This window comes from Castor canadensis, chromosome 1 (assembly GCF_047511655.1).
Source record: "Castor canadensis chromosome 1, mCasCan1.hap1v2, whole genome shotgun sequence".
NCBI classification, from domain to species: Eukaryota; Metazoa; Chordata; class Mammalia; order Rodentia; family Castoridae; genus Castor; species Castor canadensis.
This window is the reverse complement of record NC_133386.1, coordinates 60,404,691-60,431,979: the sequence shown is the minus strand read 5'-3', so window position 1 is coordinate 60,431,979 and position 27,289 is coordinate 60,404,691. Positions and strand designations below refer to the sequence as shown.

At 33.1% G+C, this 27,289-nt stretch overlaps 1 protein-coding gene across 7 annotated transcripts in view; it reads left to right on the top strand.

Moving 5' to 3' along the window:
* The window catches only part of Grik2 (glutamate ionotropic receptor kainate type subunit 2), a 628,064-nt gene that overhangs the window by 332,064 nt on the left and 268,711 nt on the right, over nt 1–27,289 (top strand). For all 7 annotated transcript variants that reach the window (XM_074077776.1, XM_074077791.1, XM_074077781.1 and 4 more), the window contains 2 exons: nt 14,713–14,856; nt 17,452–17,559. In XM_074077776.1, coding sequence (XP_073933877.1) covers nt 14,713–14,856; nt 17,452–17,559 — 252 coding nt within the window. The remainder of the gene's footprint in view (nt 1–14,712; nt 14,857–17,451; nt 17,560–27,289) is intronic.

Sequence of the window (27,289 nt, the reverse complement as noted above, 5' to 3'; positions counted from 1 at the left end):
GCCCACACATCACACTCCCTTCTTACTTTAGCTGCAGCTGTTCAGTTGTCAAATCAAATAAGTTAAGTTTATCATGCTATTTTTTTCTCCCAAGTAAAGTGACACCACATTACGTCCTGTATTTATTTATGTTGAATTGATTTTATGAATGGCATAAAATTCAGTTCAAAAAAAAAACTGTTGTGATGAAAGTCTTTTGTGTCCTGATTTGTGATTCATAATTTGTTTCATCAAGTATAAAACTCAGATGTATAAATGTCAACAGCTAACTGATACAGCTTAATTGGTCAGTGCCAAATTTGATGTTAGTCTATTAACCTACTGGCTAAAGGACATCACACACTGTAAGTTTACATTTGCTTTTGAGTCCTCTATGATGTTTTTCTTAATAATATTCACATCAGGGCACCATGAGAGTTTTTGCTCCAGTTCACATTCTTACTATCCCTAATCCATTTTGTAGTAAGCAGGATAGTGTTATACAGTAAAAATTTTGATCCATGTATTTTGTTGGGTGTAGTATGTGACTGTGCTATTTCACATTTGTCCTATTTCATGCTTTTTTACAATACTGTAAGTATATCATAGTAATCAGCTAAAATTTTCCACTGTATCAATTGTCTTTTCAACATGAATTATAGGTCTTAATAATTGGAAGACAATACTTTATTCAATATAACTATATTTCCTAGTGTTTTCATATAAAATAATTGTTTATGGTCTGATTTTACATATGTATTCTTATTGTCCTTAAATGTATAGGAAACATTGATATCCTCACTGAGGATATAGGAGAAATACTAATCTCATTTTCCTTAAGGAAACTGAGGTCTAAAACTGTATTATTTAAATTTTTCTAGTCTCAGTTGTCTAAAATTTCATTAAAATTGATTAATACAAAAAGAAAACATATTGGTCATCTTGCTTGTAAAGTACAGGAAAAGTTGTCTTCAAATATAGTTATCCTCATCAGCAGGTTCTCTTCCTGTCACCTCCTGTTTCACCTCTACTGGCTTCGTTCTCAGACCAATTGTACAGAAGTAGCATGAAGGTTTAAAATCCACCAGTACAGATCCTCAGGAGAAGTTCTGGGTTTAACTTATGACTCAAGCTTGTGACCAGACATAGAACATATGTCTACACTTGGAGCTAGGAGATTAGATGAGGGAAGGGACTAGAGGAGAAATATGTTCTGTTACAAGAAAAGAAGAGGAGGAGGCAACACAATGGATCCCACAAAAGATGTCTGACAAAATAGAATAGTACTCCTGGTCTACTGAGTTCCATGTTCTACTCTTTCAGTTTTCCTCTAAGAGGGAGTGCTACATGAAGACTTAGCATAAGGAAATATGTCAGTATTTATTCCATAAAATGACAAACCTATTTTAATTGTTTGAAAGGAGATGTTAGCAATCTCAGAAACAAGTGAAGTATGATCATTAAACACTGCTGAGAATTCTGGTTTGATCTTTTCTCTAACTCCACCATTCTTTCCAACTTTTGTTTTCTTAGCTTTTTTTCCACTTTTGTTTTTTTTTTTTTTTTTTTTTTTTTTTTTTGCCTGCAGAGGTTTAAGCACACAATTCCTCATACATAGCTGGGATCATAGACATGCACTAACTTTACATCTTATTCACTGAGCTGGGGGAGTCTTGCTAACTTTTTGCCTGGGCTGGCATCTAATTAAAATCCTCCCAACTCTATCTCCTGAGAAACTGGGATTATAGGCATGAGTAAACATTAATATAGTTTGTTTGCATCTATGTTGTTTTATTTTTTCAGAAATGTATACATAGTCTTCAAATCATGCTTAAAATATATCTTTACTATAACTCCATTTTTTGCTTTTGGTAAATTATGCATGAGGTTTCAGGCAATCAATTTTTACAGAGAGTTTGGATTTGTGTTTACATGAATATTTGAATTTGTATGCCCAAGTTTATGGAATATTTTTTGTTGCATATTCCCAGATCAAAAATTACAAAGAATCACAGTCTGTCAGCACCATAAAATCAATTTTCATTTATTATATTAAAAAAATATATAAACAATTTGGATGAATATAATTTTTAATTCAAGAAGCTAATGTGAACTGCAAATATAAAGATAATTGGATTTATTGGAAACCAGCTGGTGTACAAAGAATACTTCCCTTTGATATTGACTCTTCTCTAGATCAATAGTAGTTCCAAATGTAGTAAAAAGCAGACAAGATTTAACAGGATCTAAATTATTAAGGTTAGTGCATTGTTGGCAGAAAATTCATTAACAATCTCATCAATACCACATGGTTCATGCACATTAGTAAGAGCTTCATGCAACATTTTAAAAAACAGATATCTCAATGGACTGATCTTAGTGGAAAAAAATTTAATTAGGTAAGAATAATTACATTAGTTAAATGAAACTTTTAATTGAAAAACTGTTGGCATTTTCTAGCCTGCTTCATAGCTGTGCCTTGATCATTTATATCTGAAAAGTTCCTCTACATCATACTTTAAAAAATGTATAAATGTCTTGGAATTGGTGTATAAATCTTTAAAGCAATTTAAAAGTGTTACAACAAAACAAAAAAAGGCTTTTCTGCTTGGGAAATGGTGTGTTTTAAAGATATGCCAAGGAATGGGGATGTGGCTCAGATGGTAGAGGGCCTGCCTCACAAGATATGTGTCAGAGAAAATTACCTAGAAAGTACTCATGGTAAATACACATAATTCTTAGAAAGAATGCAAAATATCCATCTCCTAAAGCTTTGACAATTCTAACTTTAAAATTCCATGTACTAAATTTCATTCCTTATAAACTTCTAAAAGTATGCAGGGAAATGAAGCTGTTTGCAAAACTGTCTTATGAGTGTTACTAAGGAAAGTGGCATCCAGTAAGTGTTCCTGAAAGATTAAAGCTCCAAACTGTATAAAGTAAACATAAAGGACCAGTGAAAGCTCTTATTGACATAATTAGCATTGGCCACATTTTAGGCTGTATTGTACTCAGTGTTAAAAATAAGCTAATTAGCAATGAGTAGTTTTTGGTAGCTTTTAGTTTGAGTCAGAAAGCATTTGTTTGGAGAGGCATAGACATTTATTTATTCATCTACATTTTAGCTAGATGGCAATTCATAAGAACACCAAGTAAGTGGATCTGTTGTTACTCATGGCATTAATTCTGCACCAGGTCATTTCCTATCTGAATTCCAACAACCACTCTCATCCAGTGCTGTTTCTTTCTCTTGATTTTCAGAGCGTGGCTAAATTTGAATTTTCTTCCTAACTCATCAATTTGGCTGTGAGACCAATTTCTTTTACTGCTTAAATGAACTTCTTTTCACTTTGCCTTTTGAAATTTTCTTTTAAAGCTCTTGGTTCTTTTAGTTTTCATGGATACCAAGTGCCATTTAAGTAAAGACAAAAATCCATATTCTTTTTAAACATCATCATGAAACTTCTGGAATCTCTAATTCAGCAATGTTATAATACAGACGTCTCTAGTTAGTTAAAAAAGATGAGGTATAGGCAGATTACCTTCTCACTGTGTAAGGGGAGGAAAAATAAGATAAAATTCTGAGAGTTGGGAGAGTGGCTCAAGTGGTAGAGTACCTGCTTAGCAAGCATGAAGCCTTGAGTTCAAGCTCCACTATTACCAGCTGGGATGGAGGAAGACAAAACACCATGAAATTAGAAAATGACTTTTGGTAGGACAGAACAGATTTTGTTTTTCCTTTCAGAGGACTAGGAGTCCAGGGAAGGTTCAAATGTGGATAAGAAGTTCAATAGTGGTGAAGTCACTCCACACAATATCAGGTATTGCCAGTCCAGAAAAGAATTGGGTGGAGTATAAACACAGACAATGACAAAACAAAAATTACCTCTCAATTCCTTTACTTGTAAATTTGCATAATATGATGACACAAAAGTTTATTAAATAAGCTCGTAAAGCATAAAGAAATATAGGGAGAAGACAGACAGATAAAGATTGTGGCTAAAATATGAAGGCCAACATAAAATCAGAATAAAGCATGAATTTCCTAGTAATGTAATTGTAAATCATAAGAAACATCATCTGTCTGACAGAGGCCCTTTGTTTAATAACAAATAGGAGACAACATAATCATTTGCTACTTATCTTCATCCTTAAATTCTAAATTTGTCAGTAACCCATGTGTATTCAGGATTTTTTAAAGCTTTGACTTTAATTTAATTGTGGTATCAGGCACACACCACACTTCATAAGGATCAAGTTTGTGTAATATTGTCCTTCTCGTTTTAGAACCTGATCTGTTTTCTTGAACATTGTGAGGCCTGTTCTCTCATTTTGGTTAACAGTGGGTGCTGCAGGGTTAAACATTATACTTTCTAAACCAGCTACTTCTTTTGGATAGCATCTATCTTGAAGAGATTACCAGTCTTCTGGTGATCATCACCATTATCATCTAACACCTGCCTATACACCATGTGCCAGGAACTGTGCAAATGCTTTCATGTATTATCTCGTGCAGTCTGTGCAGGCCACGCAGCTGCTGGTAAAGAACTCTGTTTCAGAGTGGTACAAAGAGCTGGCAACAGAGAATACATAATGGCAGCTGCAGTGTAACTGGGAGAATTGTCTCTGACAATTGGCCCTGGTTGGTTCTGAGGGCATTTCTTCATCAGTCCCTTGCTTCAGTTAGAAGCCACCATGTATTTGCTTTGTTACAGATAGGGTGCTGGGTACATTGTGCCAATGGAATGACTGAGCACCATCCTGCCTCTTCCATATGTGATCTCCCTCCCTTGCTCAGAAAGGAGATTGATTCTCTGTCCAATCTAGACTTAATGCTGACTGTGCAAAGGAGCTCCCTTTGCCCATCACCCTTAATATCCATATTTCTAATTGAGCATTTGCAATTGTCTTTCTCCTTTAACTATCTGTTTTTTAAAAGTAACCCTTTCAGGAAAGAACTTTGGCAGATCATCAGTTTTAAATTTCTAATTATAAAAGAAGGAAATGAGGCAAAAATTTTTTAAAAATTTGATTATTTGTTTTAGTTAAAAGGTCAAGTCAATGAAAAATCCAGAATTCATGAACTTATGCTTCACTTATTAGTCCATGCAGCTCTTTGTGCTGTCCACTATATCTCAGATAGGTATTCAGAAATCAGCAAAATCTGAAACGTAGGAGTTCCAGGATGGATCTGCTACCTGCCAGCAAGCATTCAGATCTCAAAGGGGACCTGCCTGCACTTGTTTAATGGAAAGATAAATGTGTTCACAGAACTGTTACTATAAATTCATTTAGAAATGGGACAGAGGCTGCACTCATGTTCCTCCCAGGTTGGAGCTGCTGGCAGATTTGGTTCACTGTTCCTCTGGGAGGTAATACATTCTAGCTAGATGGCAGAGTGTGATTGTTATTCAGAACTCCCTAATACCTATTTCTTTTGCTGCTTAAATGAACTTTTTGTTGAAGTCATGTATTTATTTGAAAAATGCTGTTAAACACTTACTCTGGGCAAGGTGGTATAGAGACTATTTTGTGGAATATTACAAAGTAGACATTGTTAGTATTCAAAAAATGCTTATAAACTATAAATAAAAATAAAAAGATGAGAAAAATTTGAAAAGTTTTGTTAAAATTGGAATGTGCCAAAGAGGAGAAGATGCAGATCAGTGGTGCTTAATTTCAAAGGATGCTAGATATACCTAGGATAAAATTCTTTCCAGAAAAATGCATAATCACTCTTTGTTTTTGAAAGCTATGTTAGAATAAAATTTATATTCTATAAATAGCCTTAAAATTGTACAGTTTCATAAATATTGATATGTATGTATCTGTGAATCATCATTGTAATCATGATATGAACATATATCACAATCCCTATCAAGAATGGTTACTTTAGGGGCTGGCAGAATGGCTCAAGTGGTAGAGAGCCTGCCTAGCAAATGTGAGGTCCTGAGTTCAAGTCCCAGTATTGCTAAAAAAACCAAAAGTGTTACTTTAAAGATGCATTATTATGTGCAACATTGGATGAGTTTGTAGCTCAGACTTGACTAGCTTACAGCACAGACCAGAGCAAGATATAAACGGAGTCTTAAATAGAGTGACATATTATGATAAATGCAACCCTGCTTTGCACAATGGTAGATTTGAAAGGACTACATTCTAAATTCTCCCACTCAAAATTCAATGTGGGGGCCATGTATTCTGAAGAATACCTCCTCATCAGAAGGAAAAAATTTTTTATAAATGTATTTTTTGCTAATAAGAATCTTCAGTATACTTGAAACTTTTATCTACCAACGTTCTCTTCTATGTTTGGATGTAAGTCAATATTGTTCTTTTCTATTTTCTTCAATGTTTTATGCAAATGAAAGTTATACTTTAAATGTTTGGTTACTCTATTCTGGAACTTTGTAAACATGTTTAGTGTGACAGGAATCAGAAACAGCAATAATATGTAAATGTAACATGGATATGATTGTTAATTACTGCTTAATACCCGATTCTTCTATAAATAAATCTAAATTCACATGAATGTTTAACCATTCAAAACATCCATTGATTTTCTATGTTGGAAAATATTTTAATTACGCATACAAGATGAAAATGTTAAGCAATGGTAAATTTTTAAAAATTGAGAGCGTCTTTTTTCTGTTTTAAATTATATAAAAATGTATGGTAGAATTTTCCAGAACATGAAGGACATGTAAGTGTGCACATTGTTCACTGATCATTCAAAACATTAGAAACTTATCTTGAGATAGATAAAATAGCATTGGGTGATTAATTTTTTTGGCATATAGCTTAACAATAGAAATTAACATTTGTCACTCTTCTACCTGTGTTCTGTTAGACACTCCATTCTTGAAAGCAATTAGATTTGGCATACAATAAACCTAGCAATGAGTTAATGAGAAGGTTAGTTCATATTTAAATGCATATACAGGAATTTATCATGATCATTTCCAGAAAGATCTTTATACTTCTACTGAAATATAGAGGATTATATTACATAATTTTGAAGATTTGAAAAATAAGTGTTGGACTGAGAGATATTCTTTGTAGACTAAGTAATTTATTCTGGGAGAAAAATAAATATCCAACTTTTTTTGTCTCTCCTATCAACCTACCTATCTATTATCTATCTATCTATCACCTATCTATCCTATCTATCTATCATTTATCATCTATCTAATCTATGTATCTTCAAAGGGAGAGAAAATAGGACAGACTGTCTTTTCTTCATTGCTGACCCTTTCAACTTAGCTTTTATTTTTGTAGTTTAGGAAGCAAATGACTACAGATTTATCTTACCAACACATGAATTTTAATAACAAAGTTGCTTACATATTCAATTTCAGTGTAATTTGTTAAATTATAGTTATGTTTGACCTATGTTACTCTTTAGAGTAGCTGTGATATGAAAAAAAATACTTTTAAAAAACCTGATTTGGGAACCAAATGAAATTTTATTTGAACCAAATGAAATTTTACATGAGAGACAGTTCTTATTCTCTCAATTAGAACTGGAGTCACAATTGTTTTGTACTCATCAGAGCCTCTGAAAATATGAAAGCCCCCACTTATATCATATGAACTAAAACTTCATAGATTTAATGGAACTATGGTCTATGGTGGTTCTAAGAATTAGGCTTTGCCTTTTCTTTCTGCTAATCTTTTTATTAGGAGACAATTATTAACCTTCCTAAGCTTTGATGGTAATATTTAAAATATGTGGTCTTTGTGAGAATTAAATGAGATAATTGGTATAAAGGAGTTCACGCAATTGTGTGGCATACAGTGAGCAGTCAATGTAACCTAACAATGATAATAATAGTATAAGAATTATGACAATATAGCTTTACCTGTCTCTACATTTCTTCTCCTCTATTACACCCTTCCTTTCTTTCCTTCTGTTTTTCAAGAGCCATGGAGTCAATACAAAAGGGTGAAAATGTAGAAAAGCAGCTAAATCTGTACATTTGGGAGCTAGAAAATCTCTAGATTTTAAGCTTGAAAGACATTCCATGGCCTTTGCCCTTTGAAAATCACCTGATCCGCAGCCAGCTACAAGAGATCTGGAGCATGGAAGAGGAGCTTGAGAAGGGTTACATTACGAGGAGTTAAGGATTAGACTTCCTCTGACACTCATGAAATAAAGACTTAAATTGTCACTTTCTAAATTTATTTTCTGCTTTTGAACTAATCTTTGTACCTGCTTGGTCAGGATTTCTTAGAATTTCTTTTATAATTTCTTTTTGAAATCTAATTTGTATTTGTTTCTTTTGTTTCCTCTACCTCATATTTTATCTTTTAACTCATCTTTCTCTGGACATTGTTAGGCCTCTATTTAATTTCATTCCTACATTTAATTTCTTTTTTATTATCATGTTATTGTTGTAACCAGGGGTACATTGTGACATTTACAAAAGTTCTTTTTTATTCTTAATTTATTTGTTCATATGTACATACATTGTTTGGGCTATCTCTTCCTCCTCCTCCCCACCCCCTTCCTCCCCCCCACCCCCCTCACTTCCAGGCAGAACCTGTTTTGCCCTCTTCTCCAATTTTGTTGAAGAGAAGACATAAGCAATAATATGAAAGACATAGCGTTCTTGCTAGTTCAAGATAACGATAGCTATACAGAGAGATTCCTTGCATTGCTTCCATGCACATGTGTATTACAACCTGAATTGATTCATCTCTACCAGACCTCTTCAATACTTTCTGGTCATCTTCCCATAGTGGCCTTTGTTAATTTAAGATTACTTTATTCGCTCTTCTACAGTGGGCACATCAAATACTTTCAAGTTTTAGGTTTCCTTCCCTTTATCTATACCTCCTGTACACATTCTCCCCTTAGCATGTGACCCATGTCCAATAATATTACTGAAATTGTTTTAAGTCTAAAGTCCACTTATGAGGGAGAACATAGGATTTTTGGCCTTTGGAGCCTGGCTGACCTCATGCAGAATGATGTTCTCCAGTTCCATCCATTTACTTGCGAATGACAAAATTTCATTCTTCTCCATGACTGAGTAAAATTCCATAGTGTATAAATGCCACATTTTCTTAATCCATTCATAACTGACCTACGTGTTTATCTTTTATAAATTTGTATATGCCAAATCTCCACATTCTCTAGCTCTCATTACTTTTCAGTGCATTGTATTATACAAATATTTACTGCTCATCAAAAATTATGTAGGTTAATGAATTCCAATGCTTACTGATAGCTCATTTTTTGAAACTTCAAAATCCTTTAATTATTTTGCTTATTAAATGTTGAGTGCTGAGCAGTAAACTCAGAGAGTAAACTCAAATCAGCATGTGAACTCTGGCTATATTGTCAAATCCAGTTCTGTTTCTATATGCTGTTATCTTGGACTGACTACTTGGCTGCTCTCTGCTTCACTTTCCAATTTGCTAGTACTATTCATTGAAAAAGATTGTCTTTTCTTCCATTCTATGTTCTTAGCACTTCGTCCAAAACCAGTTGGCTGTAATGCTCTCTATTCTGTCCCATTGGTCTGTGTGATTATTTTCATGACAATGCCATATTATTTTGATTTCTAAAGTTTTGTAGTATGTTTTGAAGTTGGGTTATATAATGTCTCTTGCTTTGTTCTTTTGGCTCAAGATTGTTTTGGCCATTCAGTTTTTATTTATTTATTTTTTTTGTGGTTTCATACAAATTTCAGAATTGCTTTTCCTAGTTTTGTGAGGAAAGTCAGTGACATTTTAATTGAGATTGCCTTGAATTTAGGTAGTGTGGACATTTTAACAATATTCACTCTTCTAATCCATAAACCCAGGGTGTCATTCTATTTATTTGTGTCCTTTTCAATTTCTTTCATCAATATTTTATAGCTCCATTGTAGAGACTGTTCACTTCATTGTTTAAATGCATTTCTAGGTATTTTATTTTTTGTATGTATTTTAAGTAGGATTGCTTTCTTGATTTCTAATTAAGATATGTCATTATTGCTGAATAGTGAAGCAATTTTTTGTGTTTTTATTTTATATCCTGCTGCTTTGCCAAATTTGTTTAATAATCCTAATAGCTTTTTTAAAATAAGCATTGTTCTAATTAATAGCCAATGATAATAATTACTTTACCTATTCCTCTTATTTTTTGTTCTACTGTTTTTGATGGAGGCTTTGGAGTTTTCTATGTGTAAGACTATGTCATCTGTAAAGAGTGACAATTTGAATTCTTCCTCTTTAATTTAGATGCCAGAAAATTTTTTTCCTTTCCTTATTACTCTAGCTATTACTTTCAACATTATTCTGGATAAAAGTGGTGAAAAGGAACAACTTTGTATTATTACAGATCTTTCAGAAAAAGCCTTCTGTGTGATGTAAGTTGTTGACTTGTTATAAATTGTTCAGTATTTTTATCATGAAATAATGTTGAATTTTACCAAATGCCTTCTTTTCATCTATTGAGTTGATCATACTGTTTTGTCCTTTATTTTGTTGAGGTGTTGTATCATGTTTATTGATGTGCACATATTGAACCATCCTTGCATACCTGAGGTGAATTTCTCTTGACCATGTTAAGAAATATCCATATTATGTATTATGCTGTCAGATTCAGTTTACTAGTATTTTCTTGAAGATTTTTTTTTTGCATTTATGTTCATCAAAGATATTGATATTTCTTATTTTGTTGTGTCTTTTTCTGGTTTTGGTATCAGGGTAATGCTGACTTTGTAGAATGAGTTAGAAAAACTCCCTCCTCTTCTTTAAATGTTTTGTAGAACTCAACAGTGAAACCCTCTAGTTCTGGTCTTTTCTTTTTTATTAGTGACTCAATACTGACACTCATCATTGATCTTCTCAGTTTTTATTTCTTTAGGAGTCAATATTGTTAAGGTGCATGATTTCAGGATATCCTCCTATCTCTTCTAGGTAGATTATCAAATTCATTGGCATATAGTTGTTTGTAATAATTTCTGACCATTCTTTGCATTTCTGCATTGTCAGTTGTAATGAATGCATCCTATTCCATCTCTGATTTTATTTGTGTTTCCTCTCTCTTTTTCATAAGGGCTAGCTAAGGGTTCATTAATTTTGCTTAAGTTAAAAACAAAGCAAGATAAAAACAAAAGCCAAAACATCCTCAACCTAGGTTCAGTGACTCAAGCCTGCAATTCTAGTTACTCGGGGGATAACAGAAGTTCAAGTCTAAAGTTCACGAGACCCCTTCTAAACTGATAAAAGCTGGGTGTGACATAAACAGGAGGAGGATGGTTCAGGCCAGCCTGGCATAAAGTGAGACCCTGTATCAAAAACAACCAAAGCAAAAGGGGCTGAAGATATGGCTCAAGTGGTAGAGTACCTGGCTGGCAAGCTCCTGGGTCCAAGTACAAGACCCAGTTCTAGTACCCCAAAAATAAAGAAATAAGAAAAATAAAAACTACACAGCTCATCATTTTGTTGATCTTTTCTATTATTTCAAAGTATGTATTTTCTTTGTTTCTGCTCTGATCATTATTATTTCTTTCCTTCTGCTAGTTTGGGTTTGGTTTATTCCTGCTTCCCAATTCTAAGGCATAGCACTAAGTTGTTTATTTTGAATCATTCTGCTTTTTTATAGGAATTTTTTAGTATAAATTTTTCTTTTAGTACTGTTTTTTCTGGATCCCATAAGCTTTAGTGTGTTATGTCTTCCTTTTCAGTGTTTTAAGAAATTTCATATTTTCCTTTTTAATTTTTTCCTTGGTCTATTGGCTATACAGGAGTGAGTTGTTTAATTTCCATGTGTTTGCATAGTTTCCAGATATTTGTCATTATTCATTTCTAGTTTTTATAACAATGTGAACCAAAAACTGTATTTAGTATGATTTCAAGTTTTAAAAGCAAGACTTTAAACAATAATGTGTGTACAGAGTGGGAGAAAATATTTACCAGCTACATATCAGACAAAGGTCTGATAACCAGAATATATAGGGAATTTAAATAACTAAATTTTCCCCAAACTAATGAACCAATAAAGAAATGGGCAAGTGAACTAAACAGAACTTTCTCAAAAGAAGACATTCAAATGGCCAAAAAACCCATAAAAAAATGCTCACCACCTCTAGCAATAAAGGAAATGCAAATTAAAACCACACTAAGATTCCACCTCACCCCTGTTAGAACAGCCATCATTAGCAACACCACCAGGTGTTGGCGAGGACGCGGGGAAAAAGGAACCCTCTTACACTGTTGGTGGGAATGTAAACTAGTACAACCACTCTGGAAAAAAATTTGGAGGCCACTTAAAAAGCTAAACATTGATCTACCATTTGATCCAGCAATACCACTCTTGGGGATATACCCAAAAGACTGTGACACAGGTTACTCCAGAGGCACCTGCACACCCATGTTTATTGTGGCACTATTCACAATAGCCAAGTTATGGAAACAGCCAAGATGCCCCACTACTGACAAATGGATCAAGAAAATGTGGTATCTATACACAATGGAATTTTATGCAGCCGGGAAGAATGAAATGTTATCATTCGCTGGTAAATGGATGGAATTGGAGAACATCATTCCGGGTGAGGTTAGCCTGGCTCAAAAAACCAAAAATCGTATGTTCTCCCTCATATGTGGACATTAGATCAAGGGCAAACACAACAAGGGGATTGGACTTTGAGCACATGATAAAAGCTTTAGCACACAAGGGAGGTATGAGGATAGGTAAGACACCTTAAAAATTAGCTAGCATTTGTTGCCCTTAACGCAGAGAAACTAAAGCAGATACCTTAAAAGCAACTGAGGCCAATAGGAGAAGGGGACCAGGAACTAGAGAAAAGGTTAGATCAAGAAGAATTAACCTAGAAGGTAACACACATGCACAGGAAATCAATGTGAGTCAACTCCCTGTATAGCTATCCTTATCTCAACTAGCAAAAACCCTTGTTCCTTCCTATTATTGCTTATACTCTCTCTTCAACAAAATTAGAGATAAGGGCAAAATAGTTTCTGCTGGGTATTGAGGGGGTAGGGGAGAGAGGGAAGGGGTGGAGTGGGTGGTAATGGAGGGGTTGGGGGCAGGAGGGAGAAATGACCCGTGTTGTATGCACATATGAATAATAAAACAATATATATATATTTTATATATATATATATGAAAGTGTGTAGCCTTTGTTCTTATCTCTGTTATTCTTAGGACAGATTTCACCAAAAGCAATATTAGATTAGAAAGAACATGGATTTTTTAAAATTCTTTTCAGTGATATTGCAAAACTGCCCTTCATCTTCCTTTTAGTAGTGTCAGAAAGAGTTCATTTTTCTATACCTTTGTTAATGGTATATATTTTAAAGATTCATTTTACTTTGAAATCAAAATGCATCTTTCACATTTTGGTAGCTGTTTTGTGATTACTTTTTTGATATGTGAAATATGTTTTTTGAAACACTCAGGCCAAAGACAACTATAAGTCCATATCTCAGATTCATGGTATATGCCTGTATTAACTCTACAATTCCAGATTTCACTATGTGTTACCTGGGAATGCGAAATTAGTCGGCTAGTGTTTAGAAAATGAATACTTTTAAAGCTGGTATGTATGAGTACGAGTTTGGATTTTTAAAAAATTTATGAACTATAAAGTGGTGTTGTTTTGTTCGATCATTGCTTTGTGCTTTTTAGCCATCTTGCATTTCAGTGGCAAAGCTCCTTAGGACCCATTTGCATGAAAACTTCCCTGTGCACTCATTTTGTATTGTGTTGCGGCAAACACTGTAATCTACAGGGTTCTTATTCCTTTTAGAGTTCATTTCACAGCTCACTAATTATGTGAATGAGAAAAGGAAATATATGTTTTTATTGTAAAGCATTCCAAACAGATGGCTCAAAGTTCACTGCCACTAGCCCTGTCAGAATGACCTCTTCTGTAGGTACTGACTGAACTTCACACCAATCTGTCAAACACAAAGTGAGGGTTCTCTTAACACAGCACTTAACGGTCACTGACCTTCTGGTTTGTTATGACTTGTAAACGTTTTATTTTTTATCATCAGCCTCGAAAGAGGTTGGTCATTTGAGCAGGTGCAACACTGTAGAATTCATATTCATTTCACTTGAGAAGCCAAATGAACTTTTATTGATATGGAAATTTTGAGAAAAGAAACAGCACAAGGGATTAAGCTTACTTTTTTGAAAAGGGATTAATGCATGCTTTGAGATTCAAAACTGTAGCATCATTTCTAGAGTGAATATTTGAAAAATTATATTGAAGAAAGATCAGGGTTTATATTTTTAAGGCCTTTGGTTGAATTTCCTTTAAAATATTTTTTCTTCCTCCTATATGAGGGAAGCATTTATTTATTTACTTCTGTTTATGTATGTGAATTATGCAATCATTCAATATGTTCATTTTGTGTGTGTGTGTATAGTAAGACAAAATAAGATAGATATGTAGTGAATAAAAAAAGGTAAATTGAAAAAATATCTTCACACATTTTCAACTACAACAGGGATAACTCAAACAATGTACACTTACTTAGGTAATCATTTTAGAAAAGAAAGGCTGGGTGGACCAAATGTTCTAATGGAGTTAATATAGCAATTTGATAACAATGTCTTACTTGACAGAGAACCACAACATGCTGGAGATGTTTTCCTTTTAATGTAAAGAAAGACTGGATCTGATCTCACCCCATCATTCTCTATTCTTTCAAGCTACCTGCCCAGGTTCCACATGCATACTGAATATGTTTGTTCTTTCCCTCGGCTTTCAGACGGATGCTGCTTTAATGTATGATGCTGTGCACATTGTGTCTGTGGCTGTCCAACAGTTTCCCCAGATGACAGTCAGTTCTTTGCAGTGTAATCGACACAAACCTTGGCGCTTCGGGACCCGGTTCATGAGCTTAATTAAAGAGGTAAGTCACAGGAGAGAGCTGCCTCCTTGCTTTGGTCCTCAAGCTAAATGAAGTGAGATTTTTGCAGTTCTCATACCAAATGACTTTTTAATTTTATTTTTCAAATTAAAATTTCTCTCTTCTCCCCAAATTAATATTTTGACTAAATAATATGAAACAAAATTTATCATAAACAAATTACAAATTAATGGACTGTCCATCAAAATATCTATGGTGGTGTAGACTTATGAAAGTCTGCGACCCATGAAAACTTGATTTATGATATTGTTAGCTTTTACTTTTATAACCGTATGTGTATTAGTTTATATAGCAATGTAGATGCTTATATAGAGATAGACCCATAGATGGTTAAAGAATGCTTATATTGTAGACAAGAAAATATAAAATGCATTTTATTTATTTTATAAAATATATTTTAACATGGATGTCATTTTATAACACCAAAATAATACCTAATTTGTGAGGCAGTTTTTTAGATCAAATGTCTAGTTAACTTATGTTAACAGTTTATGTAAAAAAGAACATATAGATTCACAGAAGTGTATAATTTACTTCAAATTGAGTAAAGCAATCATTTTTATGATCATGTCTCATTTTTATTATATCTGTTATATTTATAGACCAAGCAAGCCTGTAAAATTCTTGAAGCTTTTATATACCTGTGCATATACATATATTTTGTTCTTTCTCTTCTTTTTCTTCCTATCATGAAAGAAAGTCCTTTCATATCTTAGCATAGTTTTCATAGACGTTCAAAATTTAAATGAGCTTAAATCACAGGTATTATTACCTTGTGAGATTTTTCTTTATTGGCTTAAAGTAAATCACTAGTTCACTTTATAATATATTTTCATCATGTAAATAAAAGTGCAAATAAGATCATCAATAAGAATTTCTAGATACTTGGAAAAGAACATCCACTAGTTTTCCTTATCTAATTCTTACCAAACTCTCAGATAGGTGAATTAGTACTCCTTGAGGAATATGAAGTTTATTAGCTGCTCCACACTCTACATTGACTTGAAAACTGAGCATCACAGAGCTGTAAACGTAGGTCACAGGTTCTAGTAGTTGAAAAATTGATTTTTCTGAACTCAGCACTTGAACAGGGAGACCATGACATGGTCAAGCACCCCTAAGAGAGATAGCTGTATAACATTCCCCCATTGTATTTATTGTAGGGTGTAATTGAGAATCTTGTCCACTAAATCACAGAGTGTCCCCTTATAAGGATCAACAGGAGAAATTTCTTTCAAGTCTCAGTGCTGGGAGAAGCTGTCTCTCCTGAGCAGCTGGTATGTCTCCAACTATGGAACTGCATATTGTGTTTTCACCATTTTTCCTTCTCTGTTTTGTTGCCAGGAAGTTAAAAATTGAATTTTGATAGAACTTTATTACTTGTAGAGTTTCACCTGGTGTGCATTTTTTGTGATCTGTACCATATTTGTTTTACTCTTCTTCACTTCTATTTTTGAACTTCTTGATTCTGTTGTGTTTTTATACTCTTATACTTTTTGCTAACTACCTGAATTTTTTTCTTTGGAAGAAGTTGAATAAAAAAATATTTTTCCTCCTGAAGCAGTTAACACATGTTTAACATTACTGAACACATATTGTAATATGCATTGAGGTAATTATAATGTTTTCTATTTCATTTAGAATTTATTATCTTAAAACTAGTTTGGAATCCTGCACATAGTAGCTGAGAAACAAACATAGAAGCTAAGAAACATTGTGATAACAATATTTGTTTGTAAACATTATTGAGGTACACTTAATCTTTGGGATTTACCTCTTTTGGGTCCAGGTGTATCTCATTTCAAACGTTATAGTTGTGAGTTTACATTGCATCATTTAGAAGTTTCATGTAACTATTTCCTTCCAAACTATTTCTAAATAACAAATAATGGAAAACATCTAATTTTAGTTATGTAACCATAAATATGGAAAAACTTTATATTTAAAAACAAAATCCCAGATATTTACTCATCTTGAAAAGGTGAACACTTTATATGGGTAGATTATTAATTACCTACCTTGGCCTACATGGACAGCACCTTACATAGGAAGTATAGCTTGATATGAAATAATTGTAATACGTTCTTCCCTATCTTAGGGAAAGATAAAGTAATAAATTAATTGTTCTGGGGGAAATTGTGTACTTGAAGAAGTAAAACATGAATTCAACTTCTTTCAGAAAAATAAGCTTCTTTTATATTATTATGATTTCAGGGGGTGGTATTTTATAACTGCTCTATGTATAATATGCCGAAAGATATTCAGTATGTCATATAAGTGACTAAGTTCTTTTGACTGTCAAAAAAGGTTGACTATTTAAAAGATGATCAACAAATTTCTCTTAGAACCAAAATTGGAAAAATAAATTATATAAAGGGAAAATTTACAATATGTTTCAAGATAAAACTAAGATATTATTTAGAAAACATACTGTTCAAATTTCAGAAGAAAATAAAAGTGTTTAAAAATCTAACACAATATACATTTATGAAGTTTTCCTAGTGTTTGTAGAAAAGACATTTTTATCTCCTACTTCTTTACTTATTAATTTGTGGGTTCTTATTTTTTGTCCCATAGGCTCATTGGGAAGGCCTCACAGGCAGAATTACTTTCAACAAAACCAATGGCTTACGAACAGACTTTGATTTGGATGTGATCAGTCTCAAAGAAGAAGGTCTAGAAAAGGTACTTGTCTCAGTCAGCTTGTTTGCTTTAATTGTGAAATAAGACATAATGAAGAATGAAAAATCTTTGTTGTAGATGCATTACATTGACATTTAATTTTACAAAGTAACTCTAAGACATGAATATTTATTATATCAAATATAATAATTGACAACTAAAGTAATTAAATTGTCTTAAGACAACTGGAATTTTTTATTTTCACATCAGGTTTTTTGGCATAGAATCTCATACAATTTGAAGTGTATATGATTTAATAAAGTAGTTATAAAAATTTGGTTCAATATGAGTCTTTATAAATGCAGGTTGTAATCACTTGTGCTTGCATAGACTATCCTACTTGGAGCAAGCCATAAAAAAGAATGAAATACAAATGTATACTTCCATTGCTGAGTTAAATTTAAGTGAAACATCTAAGTTAATGTACATAAATTAAGTATGGACTTAAATGAAAATGCCACATTGAAACACGTGACTTAATTCTATATCTAGGGGGTGGCGCACAGCATAGGCAAGGCATTTAGAATTTAGATATGTGCTTACCTTAAGAATGCTTCAGTGTAGATTTACTGATATTTATAATGTGTACAGTTATATATTTTTCTAGTAGGTTCATTGAAAATTACAAATAGACACTTTTATAAGAATGTCTTAAAGGCAGTAAAATATATTTCATCTAGCAATTGCATATAGAACATTATCCATAGGTGCACATGAAACACACGATGAAGAAAGAAAAAGTCTATTTGTAGATGTATCTCATTGATATTTAACTTTATTGAGTAACTTCAGTTTCTGCTACAGAAAGAAGTTAAGTCATCAAAATGGCTCTTTTAGCCTGACAGGTAACAGCACACTTGAATGTTTCTTCAGGTTAGCCAGGAAAAAGAAAAAAAAATGTTTTCCATAACGTCATGAAGACAGGCATAAGTGCATCATGAACAGGGATGAGTCATGGCGATGGGCATGTTAGCCCCTCCCTCTGAACTTCGGACTGTACTCTTTGTAAAAATTATGAAAATTCAGGAATGTTTCATAAGAAACTGGAACCCAAATACGCATGAGGCAATCCCTTCAGAATTACCTTTCTTCCAAGATCAGAACATTAGTTTGTATCCAAGACTGTAGCTGATAATTGTAGTGTTCAGCCAGCTCTCAAGAACTTTTCCTCACTGTTTTCTGGAGATATTATTTTACCTTACTTTTGAAACATCCAGTCACTGGAATGAGCTTTGACAATTATTCATATTTCAACATTACAGCATAAAAATAGGAATGCTTTTCATATAATGGAGACAGTCCTTTCTTGGATTGAAAATAAAGAAAGCATTGCAGAAGGTTTTTTTCCTATGCCTCAATGTAACTTATAGAAAAAAAACTATATATAATGGTTGCAAAGTGTGTGCAAATAGTCTGCCATACTGATAATTGAGGTAAATCAGTGTGAGTTATTCATGCTGTCATGAAATTTTCATAAGTAGCTTATATTCACCTCTGATATTTTGCCTTGCTAAATTAATTATGCAGAGTACATTTTCTCAAAGGATATAGAGTTAACAGATAGTGTGTATGTTTGAATAAATACAATAGAAAGAAAGGTATGTGCTTAAACTTTGAAAAGAGAAGTGAATTAATATTTCTGACAAAAGATGCAATAATTTAGAGTCATTGTTGATGAGGTACTTAGAATTAGTCTTTGAAAAATGGAGAATTATTAATTGGTAGTGATTGTTTCATTTCAGAAAAGGGTAATATGGGTAAAGATATTACATAGGGTTTGACTCAAATCATTTTATGTAAATGCACACATGCATATACACATATGCACAATATAAGAGCAAAAACGCTAACTTTGAGTCATAACATGAATGAAATGTTGAGATGTTTGCAATGTGTTTTTATACTATGTAATCTTAAGGAGATAATGGTGTGGAGGTCTAAGGGCTTCTTGGGAAGATAGTATAACTTGAAATAACTGTACCATGAGGCCATGAATTTAAAATTATTCAAGTAGATGGAAGATATGAATAATCAGTGATAGGAGACATTAACTGAACCTTCAGTGATATTGTTAATTCAATGATTAACAAAGCATCAAGATTTTATTTTTAAGGAGAAATGAAAGAGCAGATGGAGAAAGGGGAAGATACTTGCAACATAGGTATAAATCAAAAAGAAATTAGTAAGTGGTAGATAAAGCAGTAGAAAGAAATTGGCACAAGTCATCCCCCGAAAATACAAAGGAGTTTCTTAAGATGGGTTTAGCTAAATTAGAAATAAAGGAAAACTAAAAGACTTCACATCAGAAATTTTCAGTATTCTCAAAAATTAGTATTTGAAGTCATCAGTGAGAAGAAAGATAGGTTTAAAGGTTCTTCAGATCATAAGAATAATGGAAACCATCTTTTTGACAGACTTACATTTGACTTTAGTAGGGATAAAGTGTTGCTAGATAGCTAGTTCATTTTTTTTTTAATTTAGTGGAATGGTTAAGAGTTCAAGGTTTAGATTCAGACAGAATTGGGTTCACATCCTTACTCTATCATTTACTATTTATGGACACAATTCTCAATCTCTCTAAAACACAGTATCTCTGATAGCAGTCATGGAAACTGTGAATCTTGTTGATTTGACTCACTTTTTCATGAAAACTATAGTTGCAAACCTACATATGAAAAAGACAGAGTTCTTACCTTGATAGAGGTCATACTTTAGAAGAGCCAAAAAGATGATGATCTAGAAGATTTGATACAATTCTGATCTTACCACAACTGAGTGGGTAAGCCTCATCCTTTTATCCAACTTCTCTGTTTCAAATCCCACAACTCAAAAAAAAAAAAAAGTGTGAATGAAATAAGAATATCACTGTCCCTTAAACCATCTGAAAGTGCATGTGGGGAAAATCAACAATGAAATCTATTACTTCTCAGATCTATTCATGGGTTTGTTTTGTTCTTTCTTGGTCAGGTCATCTTTGATCAACACAATTCACTTATTCATTTAATCCTCTTACAGATATGTAATGAAGAACTATTTTATGGCCCCACGTGTGAAAGTCATATTCTAGTGGAGAAAACCTTCTAATAGTAAATAGGATTATAAAATTATAGGATTAGGCAGTATAAGTATTAGAAAAGTATCTTGTTTGCTCGTTATTAAATAATAATTTTTAAACATTTTCTGAAATATGAAACATAAGATTAAAATACTTAATAGGAAAAAAATCAATGCTTCTAATGTTTATAACTCTGGAGCAGATAAGCCAGAAAAGAACACATATGTTTCCAATGAGCAAAGAGAATTTGGACAGGATCAAAGAACTGAGCCTGGAGTTAAGATGCTATAATGAACACCCTTTCCACCTGCATAGTGGCCACAGGTCAAAACAAACACTTTCATTGTATCTTGACAGAAGCATTGGCTGGAACCCCACCCAATTAGCTGTGATCCAGAAAGATCACCTTATACATAGCCAGTCACATCTATAGACACTTTTCTTATTTAACAGCCTGGTATTGAGTGCTCAAAAACAGGAAAAGGAATACAAGAATAAGTAGTTTACCCTATTTGAATTATTCTGGCAATCCAAAGACCATATTGTGTATTCTACTTTCAAAATGTGCTTAGAATCTGTCTATTTCTCACCATATCCAGTGTCACAATCCTATCCAGAGTAAGTTTACCTGAAAAAATACATTGAAATTCTATAAGTCTCTCTGTTCTCTTCTTTTTTAAAACCTATTCCCCAAAACACAGAAGGAAGACAGATGTTTGTCAAAACAAACTGACAGTTTTTCTTTGTAAACCCTTTAATGGGTTCCCATTGTCTTTGAGTAAAATCCAATATGACTTGCCTGTACTCCATTACCTTCTCAGAACTGTCTATGTTCCAGCTACACTGGCCTTTTCCCATTTCCCAACAGGAACAAAGTTTCCCAATATTTTGACAATGGGTTTTTTTTTTTTTTTTCATCATGGAATATTGATTCCTACCCTCTTTGCCTGGAGAAATCCTACTCATCTTGGCAGGACTGTCTCATCATTCAATATCACTTCCTTAGACAGGCATCCCCCAAGTCTCTAAGAAAATTTAACTTCCTTATAGTGCCCTGCACCTTTTTTGTTTTTGCCTTGTATCAAAGTGTGCAATTATATATCAATGTGTACTTTTAAAAAAGAGCCATCTCCTTAGAGTACAAATATTCTTGGTTGGGGAAATATGGCCTCCTTTCCACTATTTAACATAGTCAAGAATTAGCAATGTGTCTAGCACAAAGTATATCCTCAAGAAATATTTATTGACTGATGACTTAATGGTCATTATGAAAATCATAAGAGATACTTCACATAGTGTACTGATATTTCACATAGTGTACCTGTTTGGTACAGGGTTATGTTTGTTAGGACAGGTTTTTATTCTTTCCAACTTTGCTGCATATCTTTGTTATGGAAATAGAAAAAGTAGAAGAATCAGTGGACTGGTATTGGGGAATCAGGTTTCAAGGGAGTAAAAGATTTTAGAGTGCAGGAGAAGGCTGCACTGATGGCTACACTTACAAGAATGTACATTGTACCAATGTCAAATCCAGCCTCTTGTATGGTATACTTTAAAATATTCTGACCCTACATTGTTACATCAAAGAGTAAGAACAATAATCCTATTTATAGATTTTTTTCCTTGCTTTATTCTTGTTGCTATGATATGGAAATAAACAAAGCCACCCAAATGAGAACAAACAGAAGTTGTTATTCAGGACTTACTGTAGGAAATAAGTCGATCACCATAAACTGCTTTAAGCAGAGATTCACATGCAGGCATGGAAGTGGGAAGTTTTATAGTAAAGGGAAGGCTCCGGATGTGCTCTGCTTGGAGACTGTTAGCATGAGGAAACTGGAGGTTGGCTCACAAGAAATGGCGCACTATGGGTAATGGGTTTAGAGGGCACATTAAATTTTCTCTGGTTGATGCTGATCTGCAAGGTAGCAAAAGAGATAAGCAGGCATTTATAGAATAGATCTTGACCCTATAGGTATATTGCTCAAGAAGTTGTGATTTAAGGGTCTATAGTGGTTACTCCAGAGGTTCTGGCTCAAAATCCTATTGTCTTACATGGTATGGTCATTGTCTATATATTCAGTCTGTCAGTGGAATTATTGAAATCTTTTGGAGGAATACCAAATAGTAAAATAAAATAAGGGGCTAGACAAATTGATATATGCAAAAATATCTTTTAAATTGAAAGTAAAGTGTGGGATCACTTTACACAGGATGTGATTTATCATTGTAACCAGGATGTGATTTATCATTGGAAATAGTTCAGCTTTCCTTACATAGTTCTCTGAAACTTAGGTATGTGCTTAGGAAAGAAAAGCCTCAGATGAAACAAAATACACAACTAATGGGATAAGGTGTTGTAGAAATATTCAGTATTTGAAAATGGTTCATTTTAAAACAAACCAAAAAAAAGAGTAGGAAAATTTTGTGCCCAAAACACAAACTACTTTTGGACAGAATTGATGACTCTATGTGAGAATAGTGCATTTCCATTGCAAGATGAGCTACCTAGCCATAATTTTTGGGAAAAATGACCACTTACATTTAAAAATTAATGTAAGAAAATATAATCCTGTCCTAGCACAGGATTGAATTTTCTTGTGGAATGTCTTGTGTGATTATAACATCCTTCGTATGTTTTCCAAAGGATAAAATCAGTCTCTGTTATACTGTACTTGTTTTCAAGTGGATTTTAAAATATTCCAGTATTTATTCAATTTGTCTTCACATAATCTCAAAATAAATGGTGAAATTTGCTGAGAAAAATATTTGTTTCTAACTAGAGGTATAAACTAAAATTATTTTATGGGCTTCTTTCCTTTCTCTAGCATCAAATTTTTTATCTGTTGAGATAATTTGGCAGATATTCTCATTAATATGATATTTGCAATAAAACAGACATTGGAACATCTGTTATGGAGAGGATCTATTAAATCTTATTAAAATGGGATTTAAAAGTTAATATACTAATTTTTAAAAAAATAGGAAGTTATTAAATTTCTCTGACCAATGATAGTGGTAAAGGGTCTGAAAGTGTTGAATCATGAAAAATCACAGAGCCTTTTTGCTTCTACACAATTTCATAATTAAATCTAGCTTCTAACTTGTACATTCTTAGGGAAAATCTTAAAAATAAAAAGTGACTAAAAATACAAATGTAACATAGGTTTGCCAATTTCATAAAGTTAAGAATATATAAATTATTCATTGTAAATACATGTTTATAAAGAATTTATAAGTAATACAAATATAGTCAGAATATGTAAGTAACATTATAAATAAGATTTATGAATAATATAAAGCAATGCAGCCCATATTTTCACTTTGGAAAATTTAAATCTGTCATATTTAACTTTTTCATTACAACTCATAATACCTTTATATTTTAAATATTCATTGTTTCGTGCCCACTGGTACACACGTTAGTAAGCCATAGTATTTTGCTGAAACTCAAACATTTTGAGAATATAGGAAGAGGATGCCAATTAAGAGTGAAATACTGCTTGCATGAGTTTGCAAGCATATATGTTCCAGGACCAAAACAGTTTCAAACTGATTTTTTGAATAATTTTTTAGAATTTTTTGTTAAAATGTGCTGATTTCTATAGAAATCTTTGAGATTGAACTTTCTCTTGCCTCTGGAATCCTTTACTCATCAACTTCCTATGAAAAAGGTGGCTGATTGGAATTTACAGTATTCAAAATTTACCCTAGACAGATGAGAACTACTTTTAAATAGATTTCTAGATACCTAAATTTCAGTAGTTTTTATCTTCTCTTAATGGCATTTGCTACATACACTGAATTCCCCATTGCAACAATGATCCCCAACTTCTCATGAACTGAGATTTCTTTGACTCCCTGTAGGAGAGCAATGTTAACACTGTTGTCTAGTAATCTTTAAGCTGTCAAAAATGTGTTGTTTGCATTTTAAAAAGCAACAATGCATCCTGGGTTAGATTCAAGTCTAATGTATATGTTTGGAGATGTTAACCTTTTAATATTTATAACTCATAAAAATTACATGCCTTGACTCAGAACTATACTGATATTTCTGTGTTATTAGGTATAGCTATTGTTTTGGTTGAAAACATTCAACTTTCAAGGTTAGTATTTTTGGCAATACTGGGGTTTAAACTCAGAGCTTCATGCTAAATAGGCAGGCACTCTACCACTTGAGCCACATCTCTAGGTCCCAGAGGTAAAATATTTTTTAAAAAACATTTTGGATGATGTTTATGTTTAGGAACCAATGGGATTACCTGATTTGAGGGCCTACAAAATTTCTTATTTTACCCATTGGACAATACCACATATTGAAATTTTTGATTGTTGAATTTGAATTAAAACGTGTATACTAAACCCAACCAACTGGAGCTACATTTTTATTCTTGAAATACTGCCCTTGATTGAATTTTACCACATTATCATATATAAAAACATTTAATTCATTGATTCAAATTATATTTCAGAAAACAAAAACCACCATTGGTCTCTTACCTCTTCAATTATTCTTATGGTTGCATTTAACCTAGACAAAAATAAAAATTCTAAATTTGAAAAAAGAAAATATGTGTTTAGAGACAGGTACCAGCAACTCATGCCAATACCATAGCTACTCAAATGCCTGAGATGGGGAGGTTCACATTCGAGGCAAACCAAGGCAAAAAATTAATGAGACCCCCCCATCTCGACCAGCAGCTGGGCATGCACCTGTTGTCCCAGCTACTATGTGAAGCATAAATAGGAGGATTGTTGTTCATGTTGGCATGGGCAAAAAGGAAGACTGTATCTTAAATATAACCAAAGCAATAAAGGTTGGAGGCATGGCTCAAGCCTGCCTAGCAAGTGAACCCCTAAGTTCAAACGTAAGTACCACCAAAAATTATGTATGTGTGTATGTGTTTGTACTAGTCAACTCTTTTCATGAGATGCATATGTATTTGCTGACTTATTGGCCACTGTAGCTCTCGAATGGTGAAATCCCAAACCCTGTGGAAACAGGTGAATATTTTCAGGAAATTAATCATGATTATGCTCTTTGCCCTGTCCTTGTGGGCCAACTAACTTTTATACAAAGACAACTCAGTTCCCACACAATTGCACTCTACTCTGCATTCTCATTGACAGGAAGTAGATAGGCCTTGTTATGAAATGTTTCTTGTTTATCTTTGAGAAATCAAGTGGCAATGTCTAAATGTTTTCATTGTAACACATAGTCCAACTGAAGTATGCAACTATTAAGCTTTGTTGTCAAAGAATATTGGGCAGTAATGTACAAGTAAGTAACTCTCTCTACTATTTATTTAAATATTAAACATTTGATGGAGGGAACTGAGGAGAAAGAGAGACTCTAAATCCCCATCAATATCTAGCAATAACCCTACTCTATTGAAAAAATAAATCTCTGTGCTCATTGTTCATGCACGAGATTGGCTTGAAAAGCCATGGTTTGCAAATTATCTAGAAAGAATGGATATACTAGTTAACAGAGAAATAAACAGTCCATCAGTGTACATGAAATCAATTGGAAGGAATTCATCACCAGAATATAAATCAGCACATCTTATAAATTCCTTCCTTACATTTTCCATTTTTCAATACTCTCAAACAGTGCTATCAAGAATGCCCTCTTTTCTAAAAGTAATTTTTAGTATACTTCAATAAACCCTCTACTTTATGGGTCATATGGTGGAGACAGCTTATTACTAGTAAAATATTTTTCAGCAAACTTATTCCATGGTGGAGATTTTTCATTTTACTAAGACCATCTGAAACATAATGCTGAGTGTGGCTTCTCATTATCATAACACAGGCTTTTCTTGGAGAAGTACAGCTGTGCTCACGCTGATGACTTACATAAGTTGCCTGACATTATCTCAAAACAATCACATGATTAGAGGGTGGTGGAGTGGCTCAGGTGGTAATTTCACCTGTCTAACAAGGGTAAGGCCCTGAGTTCAAACCCCAATGCTACCAAACAAACAAATCATATAATTAAAGAATATTGTCTTTTTTCACTGGTTACTTTTGCGTATATGGTGCTGGGGATTGAGGCCAGGGCCTGGATATGCTAACCAAGAGCTCTTCAACTGTGCTCTATGTCTAGCCCTACACAGTTTTGTAATGACAACTGTAACACTTTTTCCATTTACTAACTTCTAATGGTTATTTTGTTAATAAAAGTCAAAATGACAGTGTAAAGAGGATTTGATAGATTTCATTGAACCATTTTAAGCAAATTTAGTTTGTTTCTTAATTTTAAATAAGCTTGACTTCATTTATAACTAATATTTTCAAGCCTAGATGAGGACCTTCATTTTATTTCTACTTGAGAAACTTTCTGGTATTCTTGTCAAGCGATTATCCCTGTCAAAAATTCCATGGAGAAGAAAAAACATGTCCAAATGATTTTACTCAGATGAAGGAGTTAACACGTACCTTTAAAAGAAATAATAAGATGCTAATGACAGATGAAATGAATGAATAATTATGTAGCTTGTAGGGAAAAAAAGTCTTTAGACACAAAATAAAACAAGTTACAAAACAAAAGAAGTTTATACTGAGAAATGTGTCAACACACAAAAATAAAAAATTAATTAATTAGTGAGGTAAGTGATTTAAAAATAATTATGAGGCTGGTGCAGTGGCTCAAGTGGTAGAGGGCTTGCCTAGCAA